Source organism: Balaenoptera borealis, assembly GCF_965194805.1.
Source record: "Balaenoptera borealis genome assembly, chromosome: 9".
Classification (NCBI taxonomy): Eukaryota; Metazoa; Chordata; class Mammalia; order Artiodactyla; family Balaenopteridae; genus Balaenoptera; species Balaenoptera borealis.
Window position 1 is genome coordinate 11,959,574 of NC_138873.1, and position 23,078 is coordinate 11,982,651.

Genomic DNA, 23,078 nt, shown 5'->3' on the forward strand with positions numbered 1-23,078 from the left:
CACAAGCCATGTATGAAGATAATGCAGTTAAAGCCAAGGAGAAAATTACCCCACCATTTCCCCCAACATTTAAGAGTCTCCAGGCCAGGATCAGAAAGAAACTAAGCACAAAGATTACCTCTGGGAGAGAAACTGGGTGGCCAAGGACAGGGTGGGAGAAATTTATCTCTTTTATTTGTTTAACTACCACTTACATGGCCTTTACTCTGTGCCAGGCACAGTCTAGTTCTTTCCAGGTATTAGTTCATTGATCCCATGATCCAAAATCCTAAACTACTTTACAGCTGCAAAAACTCAGCACAGAGAGTGTAAGTGACTTGCCCAACCAAGGCCACACAGCTAGTAAGCGGGCGAGCCTGGAGCCAAGGCTCGCACCCAGGGTGTCTGGCTAGCGTCCGTGCTCTTAACCACGTGACGACATAGCTTAGGCGGACTTATCTATCACAGTTTAACCTTTTATACTGCTGGAATTTCGTATCATGCCCATGTATTACCAATCCAAAAAAATTAAAGATACAGCCACATATAGCTGCCTCTAGAAGTGAGAGCTAAAAGGGAGATGTCTATACTTGGTCCTTCCTGAGTCTCAATTCTTTCATAGGGAGGAATAAAGTCAGGAACATAATTCATTTACAAAAGAAGGGGAAGAAAAAATGGAAATGCAGACAAGCATCATTTGGCAATCAGTACTGCTAACATCCGCAGGAAGAGTCAGACCTTTTTTCTTCCTTTTATGTAACAGGCTATGTAATATTTCCCCTTTCCAACAAACAAGCATCATTTGGCAATCAGTACTTGTAATATCCACAGGAAGAGTCAGACCTTTTTTTTTCCTTTTATGTAACAGGCTATATAACATTTCCTCTTTCCAACAATAGGTAACAGTTTTATACAACTACTACCTCATAGAGACCTGGCTCACTTTGCATGAACAGGAGACTGTATTTGATCCAATCATCCCAACTTTCAAATGGCTATTAAAAGTGATACAGCCAACAGAAATTGCATGCTGTGTTCTTCAGAGAATTCTGTAGATTTTAACCTGAAAGATGAATTTGCATGTTACGTTAGGACAGAGAACACAGGACTGGTTTTACTCAAAATGCCAGCAAGTTTTATCCACCAGCTTCTCCCTCAGTTCGGACACTGTCTCATCCTCGGTGCTACGGGTATCTGCTCACCACCAGCCGGCCTGGCCTGAGGCCAGCCACATCCCTAAAGGGGACCTGCAAGGACCACGCCACTAGTGGACACAGCGTCACGATGTTGAGGAGCACTTTGTTTTTCTGGGCACTGATAGTAATTCACTGATTCACTCTTTCCCCAAAAAACATTTATTTGAGTCTTTATTTTACAAGGGACTTTGGATCATTAAAAATAACAATACTTAAAAAAAAAAAAAAAACAATACTGTAAGAGCCAAAGGAATGAAGCTCTAGCAGTGGAATAATAAAGCCAATATGCGGAAGGTGGAGTATCTACCCTGGGAGGATTTCGAGCCACACTTTAGTGTTCCTTAAATGACCAGACAAATTCTCTGGTTTTTTTTTTTTAAGGCAGGGGAAAGTAAGGCAATACTCGCTAGTTTCTTCAGCTACCTGCCATGATATATTTGTTAAAAACCCCAGGAATTCAGAGTTTTAATACAATCTGGCCCCAACAGACTTTCCAATGTTATTTCCCACTCGCACAGAGCCAGGTGACCTCTGCTTTGGGCCTGTGTCGCAGGTCACATGCTCTCCATGAAATGCTCTCCCGCTTCCACCACACACCTTCCAATCCACAACCTGCCCACCTAACACGCTCAGATCAAATGCTAACCTTTCTCCAATTCTCACACGTCTCTTTGGGGACCCCTTGGCTCCCAGCAGAAACAAACAGAAAAATCAGTGGGAATTCTACCTCTGAGGTGGACCTCTAATTCTCTTCATTGAAAAGTTTTTTTTTCAAACGTGAATTATTATTTGCAAGTGTTTCACTTTTCCTACTCAACTATAAGCTCCTTGAAGGTAAAAAAAAATAACAACTAACTCATTTTTATATACCTGCAACATTTAGCAAAAAGTTGTTTATTTGTTAAACAAGTGAATAAATGAATGAATATGGGAAAGAGGAAAACAAATTCCCCAATAACAACACTAAGCTTCATAAGGGAATTAGCACCCAAGGACCATAGTTACCGCTAACAGAAAGCCACATTGCTCACTTCTGCTGATGAAATTGAAAACTACCTTCGGCACCATCATAAGAAACTATGAACTCTGAGAGCAAAGTTCTCTGTGTCGTGGTAAAATCAGTATTTCCCGCCCAGATTTAAAAAAAATTTTTTACATACGCCAACCATCTTTAAGAACTTGAATATGTTTTGACATCTGGGGATCTGGGGTGTCAGCCAGAGAGACTCAGTAACAGCAGTTTCACACACAAACAGGGCATTTTCTGAGCTCATTGCTCTTAGTCATCCCAAACCAGGCTATGGGAGCTGAAATGCCCTCACTCTCATAAACAGGAAAAAGTGGGTTCGCCACATCAGAGCTGGCTCTATAATTCTTCCCCTGGTGAAAGCTGTATAATGGACACATACATTCCCAGGAGCAATTCATTCCGAAGAGCAAATTTGCATCTAAGTGGCTTCTGGTAGACTAAGACTCTACACTACTCATACAGCAATTTAAAAAGAGTGATTCAAAGTCGGGTGGGGAATTAAAAAAAGAACCTCAGGCTGCAATTACCTTCATCATCCAGTAAGAAGCATTTGCTGGGCTAACATTATCTAAATGGAAGCAGGAACATAGGTCTTTTCTATTTTTGTCTCCTGTTAAATATACCCCAATCCTAACAAGGCCACATGAACAGCTGTTTATAGATGGAGAATACATTAATGCCACATCAAGTTCAATGTTTACATAAAGGCTTTGCTCAGGAAGTCTATGCCCGATAAGACTCTCTTAAAAGCTTTTGAAATTTTTCAAAAGATGGCATATACTGGAAAAGGGATTTTCAATATAAATCAAAAACAGCATTAACAGGAACCCAATATCAACAGGGCTGGCACGTCTGAGGCCTTCAATAGTGGCCTTGTTGGCTCAAAAATAACATCGGCTTCTCTGGGGAATTCCAGCGGTAAAACTAATTCTCTCTATAAAAAGTCTTTACAGACGATATTTCCTCTCAAGTCAAATACAGCCTCTATACATTTCTTCTCTCTCTCTCCTATAGAGAACTAGAACAGAAATTCAAACGCTTACAGGCAGGAATCAAATGGTCATTCATTTCTAAGGATACAAAGGAACTTAGTACTGAACACCTATCACTTCTCTGCCCATTCCACTTCCCTGCCCATTCCACTCCCCACAGCGTCAGGGGAATATCACAGCAAAGCCATTGACTGTTGGAAGTTCTTTGCTTCTCAGTGTATCAATCCACTGAATGGGACTGTCTCCTGAGGGTGGGCTGAGAACCAATGAGGGGAACTGCTCATTTGAGAATACTGTGTGCTGCCTCCTGATTGCACTGAGGACAGTGGTGGGCCTAGGGGCATGGGATTCCCTGATTGAGAGACTATCAGCACACAGGCATAATCGCTGTCATTTGCTGAGAACTTTATACACATTATCTTGTTTAATTCTCAAGCGCTGGGCACAGAGGCGTTCAGGGAAGGGTAGGTCCTACTGCTGAGGATCAGACCACCTCCTTCAGACTACTGGCCTTGACAATGTGAGCGAGCCCGGGTCCACGACAGAGCTGGCACTACCCCAGACCACCTGAAGGGGGCTTTCTGATTGCAGGACCCAGGAATTTGCATTTTCACAAGCTCATCCGGTGAGTTTTAAGCACTATGAAGTCTAAGAACCATTTCCTTAAACACTATTCACATCCATGAGTCTCAAACACCACTAGGATGCTTCTTTTCTAGAAAAGCATGGAACCTGAACAGCAACTCAATCCCTGCCCGAGTTCCATGGGACTTGTCACCACTACCACCATTTCTTTCACTCACTTATAGAGGGGTTTTGTTTTTGTTTTCCCCAACTCAAGCCTGATCAAGAGACTAAAGCTAACAAACATAAATTTCTGGATACCTGACTAAAACCAAAGGAGACCAAAAGTCCTAAACTCACGTCGCTTACCCTCCAGTCTTGCATATTTTAAACACCCAATAGGGCTCAGTGAATATTCAGCCCAGACAGTTAAGATATACCCAAAACAGCTGCTGAGGGCTTCTTCTTTCTCCACCTTCTGACGTTCTTACAGTTTCTATTCAAAACAAACAAACAAACAAAAACACCAGGCCTTCCCTTCCAGAGAGCCAGCTGTGTGGTTTTTATCAACAGGCAAAGGATTGGCTTCTCGGGAAAATAAAACAGGGAAAGCTTCCTTCTTTTCAAGTACCAGGCTGCCTTTGGTAACGCTGAGAGCACGTGAAATTTAGGGAAAGGCAGACTCTGAAATGACCACTCCTAAGTATCATTCCAAGTTGTATGAAAAATTGTTTTTCAAAAATCACTTAAATTCTTTTATTTGTGTAATTTTAAAACCTTTTTTTTAGCATGAAAGTGGGACTACTGTTTCCTAATTCATCACCAAAGCAAGTCAAGGTGACCTTCAATGAGGCAGTGAGCTCACGGGATGGGGGAAGGGGAGGGGAGACTCCCATATTCAGGTCTCCTGCCCCATAGGAGCTGGGCTGGACCTGAGCAGACACCGACTAGCTCAAGCTCATGGCGGCCCGTTGCGCAGGGACGGAAGCCTCGTCTTCCAGATGAGGAATCAAGGCTCGGTGTCCTCATTCGGGCTCCCCCAGACGCAGAGTCTGAGCCAAGGTCGTGGGTACAGAAGTTTATCTAGAAGGTGATCTCAAGAAGCCCAAGCGAGGCAGTGAGGCCAGTGAGACCAGAGGGCAGAAAGCCCATAAAAGGTGTGAAATGAGGTTCCACGTGCAGGAGGAATCAACTCCACAGGGGCCTCTGAAGAACTGGGGGGTGCACCCCAGAACTGTCTTGGCAGGGGATAGCGCAGCTGGGGTGTCACCCACCGATGCCCACTCCCCCCTGGCTGAGCGCTGCCCCCAAGGTCACACAAGCTGTGAAGGGCACGCCCGGACTCAAGCCCAGGTGGGACTCAAAGCCTGCTTGCCTGTCACCACACCATCCACCTCCCCACTTCCACGAACACGGGCTTCTCGTGCCATCACGATGGTAGGCTCAGCTGAGAGCTTCCCTCTTTTCTCTCTCCTCTCCCTTATCTTCTTCCCTCCATCCCCCCGACACGCCCCCGACCTTAAAAACGGACACGCTTCCTTCTGAGATGTTCACTCACAGGCATTTAACTTCCTTCACAAGCTACACAACTACTTCAAAAAAGAAAACAAACAAAGGGGGAGGGGGGTGGGGGAGGGAAGGACTGGGAGTTTGGGGTTAGCAGATGCAAACTATTCTATACAGAATGGATAAACAACAAGGCCTTGCTGTAGAGCACAGGGAACTAAATGCAATATCCTGTAATAAACCATAATGGAAAAGAACATGAAAAAGAATGTATACATATGCATAACTGCATCATTTTGTTGTACAGCAGAACTTAACACGACACTGTAAATCAACTACAGTTTTAAGAAAAAAACAACAAATTGATAGAGAAAAAAAAAAAGAAAAGAAATAAATTCCATATTTGCCAAGCATGTGGAAAAGCAGTCCATCGTGGCTGTTTTGTTTCCAACGCAAGCACATTACTCTGGAGCAGTGGAGGGGACAGACAGTAAATCCCTGGGGAGAAGATGCTTCATGCCCACAGAGCACGGTCTCACCAGGAAGACAGGGTGGTGATAACCCATCCAGGGAAGGATGAGCAGAGGTATGCCCTGCGTCCCTGCGGGTACCTGTGGCACACACAGTTCAGACCAGGGTGGGAAAGCCCTGCCACAGGCTAAGCTAAGCCACCTGCACACACTGACACAGGTAGCCTTAGGTAAGTTACAAAACCGTAACCCCTAAGAATGGGTCCCTAGGACAAGAACTCTAGCAGCCATCTAACATATCCAGGCCCTCCTCTTATGCTGTTTCCTTGCCCAAAAAAAAAAAAAAAAAAAAAAAAGTGAAAAACAAGATTAACTGACCTGCTTGATCCTTAACTGTTTGGGAAAAAAAAAAAAAAAAGGTAAATTTGCCTCTTTTGCTACCTTCTATAGAAATTCATTCCTCTAAGTACCAAAAGTGTTATTGATTCTGCAGTGATTTCTTATTATGATAAAATACATAGAGATATAACAGGCAGTGAATGTATCCCTCAAGAATAATGAGTCCAACGAGTGGACACACGATGTCTTATGTAGAATACTCAGACCTGTAAGAGCAGCCCAGGGTGGCTGAATGATGGCCCTAATATAACCAAGTAATTAATTAGTTCCATCATAATTTTGGTTTTATGACACTCGCTTTTATATGTCAACAGTCAATGTAATGGCATTTTAAATTGGAGGGAAACCTCTAGAGAGGAGGAAAAGGCAGTATATACCTTACTGAATCACAAATCTTACAATCTGATTTTTTAATTCCAAAAATGACCTAATAAACTTGTTTTATAATTACATTGATCTTAACAGCTTCTCTTTTTGTTTTTCATTCATTTTTGGTAATCATGCAGAGATTTCCATTGGAAATCTATTATCATTATAATTAAGTACAAAAATTACTTTGTGTGCTTGTAACATAAGACCTCACGCTTGGTCTCCTATGGGGGCTTGGCCAGCACCCTCCAGGGATACAGAAGGAAACCACAGGTTTTCAGTGTGAGCTGGAGCCCCTAATTTACTTGACTACAAAATATGAAATATGCACGAATAATAAACTCAGAAATTCAAACCTTCAAATGACTGCCTTACATGGAAATCTCACCTTCAGAAAAATAAGCTGGCATACAATTTTTCATTTTTAGGCCTTTACAAAATTTTAGAATTCATGACCTACGTGAAAAGTTCGCAGTTTATTGAGGAAGCAGTAGTCAACAAGAGTTAAAGAACTGAATTGCATCAACCCTTCTTAGAACCCAATAAATTACTGCAAAATGCCTTTGCCTTACACTCAACTGAATAGAAAAATCAACTTTGGCATTTATGCTGGCTTTCATCTCCTTCAGTAACAAAGTAATTACAATACTAAATATCATGGGTGATGTTTTTTTTAAGACTGCAATTTTCAAGAAAGTTATTTTGTGCAAAAACCATTATTTTCTATTTTCACTAAAAGAGATAATTACTAAAATGCATGGAATTTTATATCAAATCTACTTGGTTGGCATCTGTGTTCTTCTAAGAAATGAGAAAACATTCTTTGAATAGCTTAAATAATCTCAGTTTGCAAGCAAAATCACAGCCTAAAAATATTAGCTGGTGATACCAGCAGTGAAGGAAGAAAGAACAAAACCTTACCATTTGCCGTATCCTTTTTAAAGTTATCCAGGAATTCCTCCAGGAGTTGGGACTGGTTAGGAGGGGGCAGCAGACCCTTCTGGTCCCTTGAGAACAGGTCACTGTCGGACCAGGAAGAACACAGAGTTGCTTTTGTGTCCGGCGGCCTGGCAATCAGAGTGAGCTCGACACTCTTCTCAGAAAACAGGGCCTCCATCTGCTTGAGGTCAAGATCAGACACGGCTTCCCCATTTAAGGTCATGATTTCATTGCCCTTTCTCAGCCCTGAGGAGAAAGGGGACACAGAGGAAGAAGAGAGAGAGATATTACTGAGAGAAACATTTTAAGATGAAAGACGGCTGCAAACTCAAACCGTCTAGCGTTCTCAGGGACTGTTCTGTTGCCACTTTAAAAGAAAGCGCCAAAATGTGTAGTATTTGGATTCCACTGATAACAAATTTCAGCTCTCTCAGACTAGTATTAGCAGAAATAGCTTGAGAGTCACTCAAATTAATTATTCCTCTATGTGATGTTCAGTGCCCTGGGAAACAACATTTGCCTGCGTCTGTCCGCCTGGCCGGCTCCATCTGTCCGTACGTGTGCATGTGCACTGTGTGTGTGTATGCTCTCTCTCTCTCTTTCAAAACCACACACACAAATTCTCTCTATATACATATATGTGTGTATGTATGTGTATGTGCATATGCATTTTCAATTCAACCATTAAGTTTCCTTTCTTTAAAATTCTAGGAGAAATTATTTTCTGACAAAATCGTAAGAAAATTTCACTAGCCAGACTGCACCGCACTGCGCAGAATTAAGAGAGAACAGAGACACCGTGAGCCACACGGACCTTCCCCATACGCCAGGCCATCCGGGAGGACATCACTTATAAAAATGCGGCAGAGATGCTGACGTTCGTCCACCTGCGCGGTCACTGCAAACCCTAGGGATGAAAATAAAAGGAGAAAACAAGTCTAAATTCATCACACTCAATCAATGGGCAGTACTTCCTTGACCATCAGTTCTCAGAAGTGTGGTATGTTTAGAAAGTCTAAATTACAACTATTTTGATATCTAGCAGGGGCAGAAAAAGGGGAATGTGTCAGATCTAAAGGTGTAAGAAAAATGAGTGCACAGCCTTATTCAAAAGTTGAGACAATATATCCATGTTCAGAGCAGCATTATTCACAACAGCCAGAAGGTGGAAGCAACCCAGCTGTCCATGGACAGAGGAATGGAAAAACAGAACGTGGTAGAGACATACAATGCAATACCTTCACTCAGAAAAAGGAAGAAAATTCTGACACACGCTACAACACAAACCTTGAGGACATTATGCTACATGAAATAAGCCAGCCACAAAAGAACAAATACTGTATGATTCCACTTATATGAGGGGCTAGAGCAGTCAAATTTATAGAGACAAAAAATAGAAGGTTGGTTGCCAGGTGCTGAGGGAAGAAGGAACGGGAAGTTATTGTTTAACAGAGTCCCGGTTTTGCAAGACAAAAACAGTTTTGGAAATAGATGCTGTTCATGGTGACACAACAATACGAGTGTATTTAATGCCGCTGAATTGTCATTTTAACCATTCTTAACAATTGTTATGAAGGTAAACTGTATGTTATGTGTAGTTTACCACCATTTAAATTTTTTTAAAAAGTTGAGACAAAAAATAGTCTTATTAAAATAAAGTAAGTTCACTTCAATACAAAATATTTGTTCAGAAACAACTCTATATGGGGCTAGCCAATTTAAGTAGGTGGAAAAATACTTGAATGGATACAGTGCTCGCCCGAAATAGGACTACATGAGACGACCAGGAGAGACGGCCCTTCTCTGAATGCATCGCCCTCGGTACTCCATGCCCTTGTCTGTGATTCCATGGTGGGAACACACGTTTCCATGTCTTGGTCCCATAATACTGGGAGTTCCTTGACAATAGGAAGAAAGGCATGTCGCCTGTTTCTTCTGTGCTCAGGCAGAGCCCAGAAGATTGTGGTCACCAAAAAGTTATCTTTGCAGGTATCTTCCTTCAGTCATTCAAATTTAAAGAAGATTCACCAATGGAGACGGTGGAGAGTAGAGTAAAGGCCGATAGAAACATAGACAAAATGCTCAGTGGGCTTCAGAGGAAAAACCAACATAACACTTGGGGCCAAACAGATGACGTAAAATTAAGAAACAAAGAACATGTCAATTTTATCAAGTAAAAAAAAGAACAAATCATAAAAAGAAAATCTTAACATATTACAATGACTAGGATTTAATCAGCCTTAGACATTTTAAGGAGAATAATTATGTCAATATATCTAACACGAAATAATCTTTCTATGGAGATATTTACTGACCATTATATAATTATCAAGTTCCTATGGTAAAAGGCAAAAGATAGGAAGGAACTTTAAGACACGAGCACAGTCTATAAAGAGCTCAAAGCCAAGTTTAAACACAGACAGAAATGCAAGAATTAAACGCTACGCGGTGAATGGCTGCTTCCTTGAAGGCGCTGTCACGTGTAATCTCTTAGCCTCAGCGTCCTGAACTGATAGAATTAAACAAATACCACTTGCTTTGAAACCTTCAGCCTTCAAGAACCAGTCACCTCAAGATCTCAACATCATGACCTCAGTTTCAACGCAACTGTTCCTAGTCCTCTTTTCATTGCTTTTGGTGCCGCCTGTTGCAGCACCAAGAGCAGAAGCCGGAGATGCAATCGCTCTCGTTACGTGTGGTTCTCAGCATTACAGGCATTTGTGCTTGTTTGGGGGTGTGTGCACGAAAGAGGAATGGACAGATGTGACTTTGAAGGGCCTCCTGAATCAAACCTTGCCCTGAAAACCTTTGTGCTATTGAGGTTCAGAACTGAGCTTTGGTGTCTGAAAGTTCCCAAGAAACAGTAAATAGGGTAGTTTCATGGTCTTGGTTATTTCCCTATAAATAGGAACAAATTGATATACTATGTTAAATGGAAAACAAAACGTTTTCTTCACAACAAATAATGCACTGAAAAATGCCGTCTGTAATTTGCATTTGCTAGTTAGAAAGAAGGTCAAAGAGGTGAGATGGCTGAACTTTGCATAAGTAATATTTCACAGTTTCAGAATTCTCAATAGGAAGAAGAAAACTCTTGCCCAGAATCCTAGGAAACTGCCACTGTTCAGTTATAATCACGGCCTCCTGCATCACTGAGGAGTCTTTTCTCCGTATTTTTAATGGATTTTTGTTTTGTTATCTCCCAAGTTAATACTGTACCTAGATATTAAGTACAGTCGGTCAAAAAATAAAACTTACCTCTTTGTGGGGGAAAAAGTTTAGAAAAACGTATTCAATGTATCTAATGTTGAAATGGAGAAAAGGTTTAATGTAAAAAAAATACTTTATATTGACATTGAGATGAAGAGGAGGGACTTCCATGGTGGCGCAGTGGTTAAGAATCCGCCTGCCAATGCAGGGGACACGGGTTCGAGCCCTGGTCCGGGAAGATCCCACATGCCGCGGAGCAACTGAGCCCGTGCACCACAACTACTGAGCCTGCGCTCTAGAGCCTGCGAGCCACACCTATTGAGCCTGCGTGCCACAACTACTGAAGCCTATGCGCCACAACTACTGAGCTTGCGCTCCGGAGCCCGCAAGCCACAACTACTGAGCCTGCGAGCCACAACTACTGAAGCCCGTACGCCTAGAGCCCGTGCTCCACAACAAGAGAAGCCACCACTATGAGAAGCCCGTGCAACGCAACACAGAGCAGCCCCTGCTCACCGCAACTAGAGAAAGCCCGGGTGCAGCAACAAAGACCCAATGCACCCAAAAATAAATAAATAAATAAAGTTATTTAAAAAAACAAGAAAAGAAATGGAGAAGAGATTTAATGTTTAACAAAAACAATCTTTATATTAACTGAGTAACATCTCCATGGTGAGAAGTACTATATTAAATATAAACCCATTATGTAAGTTAAATAAATAAATGCTATGAAGTGATTTGGGTAACACTGACCCTTAATTGTTAAACTGAAGGCAAAGCAATCAGATAAGGCTTCTTCAAGAAAGTTAGACTTTTAGTTAGTTCTTGAAGGACAGGTCGGATTTACACACTCAGAGAGGAGAGATTGGGGGAGGGAGAAATGAGGGGAGCCGTCCAGGTGGGTGAAAAGCTAAGAGCAAAGACACTGAGACAAAAAGAACTGGTACATGAATCAGAAGTTAATCAGCTCAGAACCGCCTCCAGCACACTATAAACCCACTGTGTTGTTATTATCACCATCATTTCAAATTTCTCTTCAATTTTTACATTCATTCCTTTTAATTACTTTGTCATTTTTCCCTAATAGTAATGCATACCTTTTTAGCCCACTAATATAAATCAATAGAAATGAAGAAAGAGAAAGGAAGCTCAGAAACTACTGTCATAGTTTCTGAAAATGTAAAGAAAAAATATTAGGTCCAAAGATACTGGGGCAAAGCTAGGCAAGGACGGACCAGACGGTTCTCTGGTGAGGGAGCTCCTTATCCTTACCGAAGTCAGACACACCCCCGGTCTTTGTGAGCTGCACGTCATAAACACTTAGTGGAAAGACTTCTATTTCATCATAAACCTACAAAAGGTAAAAACCAAAATCAGAAGATTTGATGTCATAATACCTGGAAATTTATTTTGATTGTTTCCAAACTAGATGCCAATTTAAACAGAATTTTCCTCCCAGGTTACATATTTTTAAAATTAAGGGGCCACGGACGGGGTTCAGATATCCCTTTCTGAAGCCAAAGCCCACTCACCTGCTCTTGCATATATTCATACGGTGCAGGAATACTGTACTCAACGTTCTCGTCCACTAATTTTCGAAGTTGTAGGCCATAGTGGCTGGGTTCCAACTGCCTCATCTACGAAGAAAAAGACAATTATTCAGGTGTTAAATGTTCTTTCTAAATGCATCACTGTTCATTAAAAATCAAAGTGGAAATTTCTAAAAGAAATATATAATTTGCTGAGTTTAAATCTACATAAGAGCTCAAATTTAAGTACACAAAAAAGAAAAAAAGGGACAAATAATTATTTTTAAGGTTTTCTCTAAATGATACCGCTTATCACTAAAAGCAAGAGAGGTAATTTGAAGAAGTATGGTCATAGATATCTGATAGTAGAATATATCTCATCATCAGCGAATGCTCTCTTTTTATAGATGGACTGTACCTAACTTTAATTTGTTTCCTGTTACTGAAGTAGGGAAATCTGTGAAATGTCAACCATCTCATATTCTACAGACTTCAGAATTAGGAATTTCCTATTCCAACCACTTTTCACAAGGAAAGGTGTATACACGCACACATTCTCTCTCAGACACATTTTCAACGATGACAAATTATCTCAGGCCTCTGTTCTAATTGGGTCTAATTCACCCACTACTTCTGACCTCCTCTATCCGAATACTTACCAACTTAATAAGTAATATCATTGCTATCGAACAATACTGTTTGCTGTCTGAATAAACACCTGACATAATGGAGTGAAAGGAAATTAAATTCATGATTATAACCTGTGTTTATAAATGTCTGGAATCCTAAGGCGTAAGTCAAAGTGACAAAGGAGGACTGAAATGAACGATGATCTAGCAAGTCAGTGTTCGTGGTAAAGAGTTACCAAACTCTACATGACTTTTTTACCATTTCATGTATTTGCATTTTCTCTGCAAACTTAAAAATATTTCAGCTCTACTGCACCATCTGGTGGTCTGAAAGCATCTGATTTGATGTTGCTGAGTCTGCTTCATGGATCTCAGAGGGCTCTCTAGAAAATGTATCATAAACTTCCTTTTCAAAATAAAACCCAGTTTGAATAATGAATAAAACACCATCTCATAACAATCTCCATGAAGCAACTGTGGATGGTACCAAGTAACTCATTTAATCTGGAGAAACTTGATAAAACTATTTAGGATCCAATCAAAATAATTCAAAGTTTACACCACTTTCTCATAGAGCACCATCTCTAAGTACCCTAAGTAACAACAGCCTTCATAATTATCTCAGATATAGAGGTATATATAGAATTCCAGTAAGATAGCTCAGGTTCTTCATGAAGGCAAGGGGTCATGACTTATCCTTCTAAGACATGAAGGAAGAGAATGCTAATAATTAATGTGTTAATTAACAAATATGTTCACTGGTTCCTTCGTGTAGAAAGTGAGGTCTTAAACACCACGCAAATTTAGAAGGCACAGGAGGGCAATGTTAACGATTATTTCCATTCAGAAGTGTATTTCTACCGCAAAATCCACTACCTTGCACGCCAAAGTCAGAATATCTTCTACTCTGTGTTCCGGCTTGATCATCACGGTCACAGCTTGATGATCCTGAAAGTGAACGTCAGTCTGGCTCTCCCATGAGCCGTCTCGGGGAACACGATCTACTGCTGACCTGTATATGTGCAGCAGGTCCTCCACCTGTTTTTAGATCCCAAAGGAAAAGGTTGACAGACTTGATAAGCAAATGAGGGAAACTATTGGGAAAATGCCCCCTTAATTTATAGTTAGCCATTTCACACTCCTCGCACCCTGGCTTCTCATGACCCTCTGGGGCAGACAAGCCTGGGATTTCCTCATTTGTTTAACCCACGTGCAACTGAAGCCCTGGGAGGCTGAGCGAAGTCAATCAACTCCTCCTCCCGAGCTCTAGCCACTATGCCTTAGCCCAAGTTAGAACACTGCAGTCACTGACTGCTCTAGAAATTGCCGGCTGACTGGGGCACAGTGAAATCTGCGTCTAAGCCATGATCCCAGTGAATTTCAGATACACTCTCATCCACGGCCTCTGACACCCGCCTGCATTCTAACCATGAACTGTGTTTAACTTAATCCAAGCACGTTTCTCTTCTCTCTTATTTCTACTTGTTTTTTTAAATTAACCCTTAATCCTGGGCTAAATGGTTTTCCATCCTTCAGCTATTTCACATCTAGACACACTTTTAGAAATCATCCCCAACCACACCACCCTTCACAAACTTTTCCCAGGGAAGTTTTGTTTCCTAAACGTCACCATCACAGTAACTCCATGACCTCATGCTAATATGTACTTCTATAATTTATAAACAAAAATAAATAACATTTATTAAACAACTCAGAAATGTTTCCCTCTGCTTAGGTTCTCACGTTAGTCTGATGGTAAAGACAAGACTTGGGGATTTAAATCAAAAGACTGATGTTCAAGTCACAAACTCTACCACTTCACCAGCAGTAGGACAGGACATTTCCCTTGCTGAGCCTTGACTTCTATTTTGTAAGAGGGGATACTGTTAATATAATACAATTGCTTAAGTTTATTAATTAATAATACAAATTTCGTGAGCAAAGGAGATCACAGAAGTCAAAACACCTTACACACCAGAAAACGTTACATTCAGATCCAACACTATCACATTATTATATCCCATGTATCATACACTAAAGTTGTCACTGATGCTTGACTTTACTTTGAATTCTATGCATTTTTTTAAAACCACAAAGCAAAAGATCCTCCTGTATAGGATCAAAATACTAGAATACATACAGTAAAGAAATTTAAAAAAAACAAAACAAAACAGGTTTAGGCAAAGAAAGGGAAGAATCAATCTTCCTGTGTTGTCTTTTTAAATGCGGTGTTCATCTTTAAAGTGGCATTTCTGGGGACTTCCTGGTGGCTCAGTGGTTGGGAGTCCGCCTGCCAGTGCAGGGGACACGGGTTCGTGTCCCGGTCTGGGAAGATCCCACATGCCGCGGAGCAACTAAAGCCCGTGCGCCACAACTACTGAGCTTGTGCTCTAGAGCCCGTGAGCCACAACTACTGAGCCCACATGCCACAACTACTGAAGCCCACGTGCCTGGAGCCTGTGCTCCGCAACGAGAAGCCACCGCAATGGGAAGCCCGCGCGCCGCAACGAAGAGTGGCCTCCACTCGCCGCAACTGGGGAAAGCCAATGCGCAGCAACGAAGACCCAATGCAGCCAACAATAAATCAATAAATAAATTTATTAAAAAAAAAAAAGTGGCATTTCTGGATCTGTCACTTTCTGTACATTTTCCTGGAAAGATGATCACAGCCTAGAATGAAAATGAACCTCACGTGCCAAAGCAAAAGGAAAATAAAAAGAGAGAGAGAGAGAGACAGAGGAGCGGAAGCCCGGAGCCAAGGACACAGGGAACCAGCATGGACGCCAGTTTCCCCTGTAGGGTCCCATCTCACATGGGTCACGTTTTCTTCTCTGGTTAAATAAACCTCCAGGCACTTCTGCTCATTTGAGCAGTTACTTCAACCACGTGCATCAGCAACAAGCTGGTACTGCCTTAAAAGCCCAGCAGAGGTCACTGTGGAATAAGAAACCACAAAGGGCCAGTCCAAGAGGAAGTCACATCGTCCTGACCGCCACTGCCAAGCAATTCAGGTCTGCACTTCTAGAGCAGAACAGGAAAGGCGTGATCTAGGATGGACCACTGGGGTTGGGACGGGGAAATACAAATTCACAACTGCCCTCCCCTGCCCTCCTATCCCCATCCCAGAGAGACCGTACTACACACTGCCAGTTCACTCACCATTCACAACCCTCTGAGGCTGGCACTGTCCCGACCCTCCATTTAACAAGTGAGAATCATGAGGCTCGGAAAATTCTAGAAACCTGCCCAAGCTCCCACAGTAGGCTGTGACTGTTGTACTGTGGGGATCTGAACCCTGGAACCTGGGTGTGAGCCTCTGCTCCCCGCCACTGCACTACAGAAACACCAGCCCGGCAGTCAGCTAGCTCTCGCAAAATGGACACAAGCCAACCTTCTGGACTCTTCGGCGTGTTTCTGGATGCACACCATGTTCTGGCTCCCCTGACAACCCCACAAAGCAGCAGCACTCTCCTGCCTCCAGACCCCTGGTCGCCTCCACTTCCTTCACCTGCTTTACCCTCCTCACGGCTTCTGTGCTGAAACCACATATACCTTTCAACCTTATTTCAAACACTACCCTCCCCTCTTGTGAAGTGTCTCCTGCTCTCTTCGCCCCCTAACCCTAATTCCACTCAGACGCATCTACACCCATGTCCCGGTACAGCACTCAGCGAAGCCCAGCCCACTTGACAGTCATTTCTAGGCTGCTCCCACGCCCCCAGGTGCTGAGATGAATGACAACAGAGGCTCCGTCTTTCTCATTCTCAGTCTCTTTCAGCCCTCCACACAGTACGTCCTGCACCCAGAACACACCCAAGCCATGGATGCTGAATTGGATGCAACGAGAAATTCACAGTCACACGGAGGCTTGGAAGGTAAAGGCTGTCCATTTTCAGTATCCTATTCGAATCTATTTACACAATGTCAAGTTCTTAATCCTCCCTAAAGTTTCAAAAAAAAGAACTAAGAGCAGATTACTGAAGGGGAAGAAGTTCTAGGCTAGGGAAAAGTGTGCAGGCAAACTAAGAGATGCAAAGGACAAAAGAGATGTTCATATTCTATTCGATTAAACAAGGTTTTGTGCCTACACATGCTCTGAGGAATCATTTCCTGAGTCTACACTGTTGACCTAAGATCAACTGAATGACAAATGAGAAGATGCCTATCAAAGCCAAGGCCATGGAAGGTTCAGATCCTCTCAAGAGATCCTACAGTGAACATTTATGTGTAACTTTTCTCCTGTGCATCTCACACACTCTCACACACACACCCCCTAGAAGTGTACGCAATTAAAGAAAGGTAAAATCTGGCTATTCAAAGGAAGCAATGAGGATGTAGAATTGATTCGTTAATTAGAACTAGAAAAAGAAAAGGCTACTTGGTGCTTACAGATCTCCTAGGCTGTTGGAAGATGTACCCACTTGGAGAAAAAAACTGGATTGATTCCCTCAAGGGTCAATGTTATCCATGCTGAAATCACATGCTTTATTTTCAATAAGCCAGATAAGATATTCTCCTACATTGTTTTTCATAAAAGGAACAGGGAATCGTGAAAATAAGCCCAGCAAGTTGATGTATCTGGAAAACTCCTTTCTCCGCTTAGCCTTAAAGGTGCTACATTAAATTAACCTTCTAACCACCCACCCAGAAGTCCCCGGTTGGCTACCACTGCACACTCCCCCCACCCACTCCATCTCTCCCTCCCCACAGAATTAGTTTCCAATCAGCCTGTTCAAGTTTTCCAGTTCCTGGAGAAGACAAGCGAAACAGCAAAAAATATAATAAACAGACAATGTGGGTCAAATCCCAGCCTTGTCAGGGCTGGTTATCTCACGTCTCCGGGCTTCTTTCTATTTCTTCACCTTTACAAGGGGCTAAAGCGCGCCAGCCTCATGGAGAAATCAGGAGACTGGTGTGAGGAATGGCATTTGAACGAACTACATAAACTGTAAAGAGCCATAAACAATGTAAAAGGTCTTTTTTGAAGTTCAGTGTGGACTGTGGAATTACACTATAGTAGACTTGACCACCGTAATTCAACAATGGCCACTATAAAGAACTGCATGAGAATCACCCCTTGTTTCAAAACCCTGGGGAATCACGGTGACTACGGGTGCCCAGACCACCGCGTGGTCCAGCGCTGAGTGGCCACGCACGAAATGCAACATCACTGAACTGCAGCCGAGGCCACTGCGCCCACTACAGTTAAGGTTTGCAAATCACTTCCGCCCTCAGGGTAGGGCAACTTCTACAGAAGCATTTCTTATTACTATCATATTAATGGTCCTGAAAGCACATGTCAAATTACTTCTGTCCCGTGTGCCTCAAGGAGAGAAAATTGAAACTCCGTGGGTTCTCACAGCAGATGCTTTTGGATCAAATGGCTCATAATTACTGCTTGGATCACTGAAGGCAAGTGAGCAGCAAAATCACAATCTGGCTGTCACAAACGGGCCCACACCACAGTCGCCGATAAAAGGAAGGTCTATTAGCAAGTGAGATGAGAAGAGAACACAAAAGGAGTTATGCGCTCTTGGCTGTCTTAACAACAGCAAAATGTCACAGAGGAGGTGGTGTTTATTTCCTTCTTGGGCCGAGGCCCAAACATCAGTTGATATGAAAGGGAAACAAAGACCTATCTATGTACTATCCATCTGTGCACGTACGGATGTTATGTACGGTTCCAGACTAAATGTTCTATTTAAACAGACCAGAGTTATGGTCAAGAGTAAGCGGTTTCATTCATAGCTTCCATTTAAAAAAAACAACATTAGCGGGTTTTTTTTTCCAGTTTGGAGCTAACGACTGATGTGACAATACTTCATTCACTCACTGCCGCAGAAAGTTGGGACACCCCAAGCCAATTTTCCAGGAGAGAGAGCCAAGGCCCCGGGCTCCAAAGCAACTGCGATGAAGCCCCTGGGGTAGCTGCCGTCCAGAGCCTCCGTCAGGGATTTGTTGTCACAATCTCCATAACAAACATCTCCCTTCAGACGCTGATTGAGACTCATTATTACTCACAAAGAAGTACCCTAGGAAAAGCTTTCGTTTTTGGCTGGCCAAAGTGTCCTTTAAAAAATGCTCAAATAAGACTGGCCTTATTCCAACCTTAACAGATTTCAAATTAGGGTGACTCACTGTTGGACTGTTATATGATGCACCAATTAGAATAGAATATTTTTAAATACCCGTGACCCCTCCTCCCTCCCAACACTCAGGAATGACTGCCTTTCTGTGTGACGCTAATGGACACAATACACTGTTTACAAACAGACGTTTTGTGCAAGTTATAAATATTCTCCAAGAACGATTAGCAAAAGAAAACAAGTGGAATGAAATATTATTCAACCAGCTACAGGCAGAATTTTAAGTCCCAGAGACATAAAAAACCAAATACCCTTCATTCTATCTGCAACTCACTTAAACCTAGTTATCTGAGTACTACAGTACAGAAATGATAAACACACCATTAAAATAGCCCTATATGTCAAAGGAATTTCTGCACTGTTGCTACAGCAGAAGCAATGTTTAGTTAAAACAAATAGGGATAAATGTTTAAATACATACGCCTAAAAAAAAAAAAAAAGATGCAATAATTCTCTCCTCTCACTCGTTCCAGCGCCAGTGGGACTTGTCAATTAAATCACAAGAAGATCATCTGGTAATTTAAGCCCAATTTAAATAAATACTAAGCTTAATTCTGACCATTAATGGCTATTTTAGCAAAAATTTATTTTCAAAGTCCAACATAAGTTCTGTTAAGAGAAAGTGCTTTGATGATACAATATCTAAACTCTCAAAGTAGGAATTTTAAATTGTTATTTAATGCTGGAAGACATACGAAAATTATGGGTTTTCATTGCAGATCAAACAGCTCTTCTCAACCATTAAAGGGCTACATCTAATATAGACAATTAACAGGCACTTTATTACGCAATACTATATCCTTAGCAGTGAGCCATGGACTGAGAACACACACACAGTCAAGGGTCCTAGTTACAAGTTTGCTTGGGAGACACGACATACACACTTGGTGGGATGACTAACCATGACTAACCATAAAAGATTGTAAGAACCAAGCAAACAACAGTGATGTAATTTCTTTTAATCAAGTAAAATCCCTGGTGGACAGTGTATTTTGATCTGATTTTGAAATAAGCTCTGCATGTATATAGAAATAAAGGGGCAGGGAATGGAAATTATTCGTTATGAAAAGTCCACCATTTTGATGGTATGTTTTATAAAAAAGGAAGGTATGGATCTGGCTTCCTCAGGGCCCCGTTTGGTCAAAGCTGGCCAAAGGAGGGCACAGAGACCAGCCAGAAGCAGTGTCCACGACACAGCCTCCGGGCACAGGCACCCCATCTCATGACCTGCCCTCTGGCAGCCCCTGACCTCTGTGAGTGGGAGGTCAGGGTAGGGTTCTGAGCAGAGGTTCTCTACCCCATTTCAGGACACCTCGGGCAGAGCTGCCCCCCGGAGTGGTCTCTATAATAACCATGTAACTGACCCCATGCTCAGCACCCACGGTTGGGCCAACCTCCCATGGAGGCAGAATAGGTGGTTGTCTGTGGTGTATATTTTAGGATCACCAGAAAGTTCCTCACTCACCTCTCCCCAAACCCATCACTGGGTCTAACACTCCACCATTCCTCAGATTTTTCAAACTACGGCCAATTCACTGAATTATCCCAATTAATTTAAGTAATACTGCCTACTTCTGCAACAGCACATTAAGTTTGTCCAAGCCGTTAAAATCATGTTTCAACCTCAACAAAGAGTTTAGAGGTTTATTGGACATAAAACCTAAGAGAAAATGATTTGGTGAAGCAGATGATAAGAGAAATAGATCATAACATGAAACACAGCTTTAAGGGGAGACACAGCTTTGTGTCCTTGAAAAAGACACAAAGAAGAGGCATCAGCTCACCCAGACCACCTTCACCCTACTCCAGAATTCCATTCAGAAATGGTTCTGAGGATTTACTCGGTGAGAAGCTGTCCTGGGGACTAGATGGGGCCCCTGTATTCAGCTCCACTAAGGGCACCAAAGGCTACTGATTCGCAGCATGATGTAATATGTGTGTGAAGCCCCCTGACACCCGGAGAGGAAAATGCAAGTTTGGATTCACCAAACTCTCAAATGACGGTAAGAACTGCTGAGGAATAGGGACAAATAAATGAAAGTTGCTATTTTGAACTAAAGTTGCTTTAGCCTAGCTATACCGCTTTGAAGATGGAGTTATCATGAGTTTAGATACCTTCAAAAATACTTGGCATTTTGAAAACATCTTTTACCTACTCGGGACCATCTGAGTTCTAACTTTACAGTATTTTCAGCAGATTCAGGTAAAGATTCAAAACCAGCATCCCCTCATTAACTTAGCATTTGTGTCATCCAAGTAAAATTAAGATGGCTGCCGTCTACGGCAACGTTTACCTCACTGGAGTTATTGGAGCTTTGAGGTAGCTGAGTTCCAGAAAATCCATGGCTGTCACTTGAATCAAATATCTGATAGGCAGGAGGGAAAAAAAGACTAATGAAATGGCTCTGCAATGTTCGTGTGGCAGCTACCCTTTCTCAGTATTGAAAAATTTAAGGCCTATGACATTTGATAAGATCTTCATATTGCAATGTGTACTATTTACTACTCTACTACATTTAAAATTTTAACTTTAAAGTTGCTTTTTTTTCTTCCCATATGGTTACATATTTTACTTTTCTATGATATATATTATTCAAGTCATCCTGGAATATTCTTTGTTTTTTTTCCAATGGGTTTTTTTTTTTAATTTATTTATTTATTTATTGTTGGCTGTGTTGGGCCTTCGTTTCTGTGCGAGGGCTTTCTCTAGCTGCGGCAAGCGGGGGCCACTCTTCATCGCGGCGCGTGGGCCTCTCACTATCGCGGCCTCTCTTGTTGCGGAGCACAGGCTCCAGACGCACAGGCTCAGTAGTCGTGGCTCACGGGCCCAGTTGCTCCGCAGCATGTGGGATCCTCCCAGACCAGGGATCGAACCCGTGTCCCCTGCATTGGCAGGCGGATTCTCAACCACTGCGCCACCGGGGAAGCCCCAATCCTGGATATTCCTGATGCTGCTTTTCCAAGAAGTACACGTTTCTGAAGATGTAGAAATCAAAGTTGGCAAAGCCACCAAAATCAAGCTTATAACTTTTTTAAATGTGCATAGAAGAAATATTGGTAAGAAATAAAGCTAAATATTAAAAGTGGCTGTGTTTGGGTAGAGGGACTAGGAATAATTTCCTTTACTTTTTCCAATTTTTATCTTCTAGATTTTGTAGTAGAACACTAAACATTAACAAACAGGCCATTTACACATTTACGGATACCTACTACCTCAACTTCATTCAGTTATATAAATACCAGTGTCACATCTTTTTAAAACAAAAATGTTCAACCAAATGCTTTTGTTTCTCAAGAAATCTTACATTAAGGACATTTACTACATATGATGGGATAAAGACCATATTAGGGTCATATCTAATTGCTAAATGTCAACATTTTATGAGCAAATTATCAAGATATTTATCGTTGTCATTTAATTATACAGAATTGGCTACCTTGATTAAAATCAGAATTTGCCTCAAAGACATTATTTAAACTTCATAGAAGTTGAATTCAAAAACATAAGCCCAGCATTAGCCAACGGTTTATAGTTAACTATAGTCAATAAGGAAGAAATATGTTTCCATTTATAACAAACAAATGATTACTTTCACAACTAAAGTACAAATAGAACCACAATTTTTTTTTTTAATAAATGTATTTATTTATTTTTTTGGCTGCGTTGGGTCTTTGTTGCTGCGCGCGGGCTTTCTCTAGTTGTGGCGAGCGGGGACTACTCTTCGTTGCGGTACGCGGGCTTCTCACTGCAGTGGCTTCTCTTGTTGCGGAGCATGGGCTCTAGGCGCGCGGGCTTCAGTAGTTGTGGCACGTGGGCTCAGCAGTTGTGGCTCGCGGGCTTAGTTGCTCTGCGGCATGTGGGATCTTCCCGGACCAGGGCTCGAACCTGTGTCCCCTGCATTGGCAGGCGGATTCCTAACCACTGCGCCACCAGGGAAGTCCAGAACCACAATTTTTAAACGTGATATTCTTTCCAGTTGTGAGTATACAAAAACAGTAGCCAAATAAAAGGGATTCCACGTGAGTTTGCCCTCTTTCAATCAATCAACCCATGTCCCACCACCTCCAGCTTTATTGTTTTAGGATTACAGACGGGTCAAAGAAGTTGATTCTATCCCTG

At 42.0% G+C, this 23,078-nt stretch overlaps 1 protein-coding gene and 1 pseudogene across 2 annotated transcripts in view; one reads left to right on the forward strand and one right to left on the reverse strand.

Moving 5' to 3' along the window:
* TIAM2 (TIAM Rac1 associated GEF 2) overlaps positions 1 to 23,078 on the reverse strand; it is a 236,727-nt gene that overhangs the window by 53,278 nt on the left and 160,371 nt on the right. Inside the window, exons 10-15 of the mRNA XM_082404547.1 lie at positions 21,253 to 21,324; positions 13,689 to 13,850; positions 12,187 to 12,291; positions 11,927 to 12,005; positions 8,259 to 8,351; positions 7,427 to 7,690 (exon numbers count right to left, since the gene is read on the reverse strand). Coding sequence (XP_082260673.1) covers positions 7,427 to 7,690; positions 8,259 to 8,351; positions 11,927 to 12,005; positions 12,187 to 12,291; positions 13,689 to 13,850; positions 21,253 to 21,324 — 775 coding nt within the window. The remainder of the gene's footprint in view (positions 1 to 7,426; positions 7,691 to 8,258; positions 8,352 to 11,926; positions 12,006 to 12,186; positions 12,292 to 13,688; positions 13,851 to 21,252; positions 21,325 to 23,078) is intronic.
* On the forward strand, positions 8,359 to 10,966 carry LOC309634505 (small integral membrane protein 30 pseudogene; annotated as a pseudogene). The gene has a single exon. The product of its transcript is annotated as a small integral membrane protein 30 pseudogene (transcript).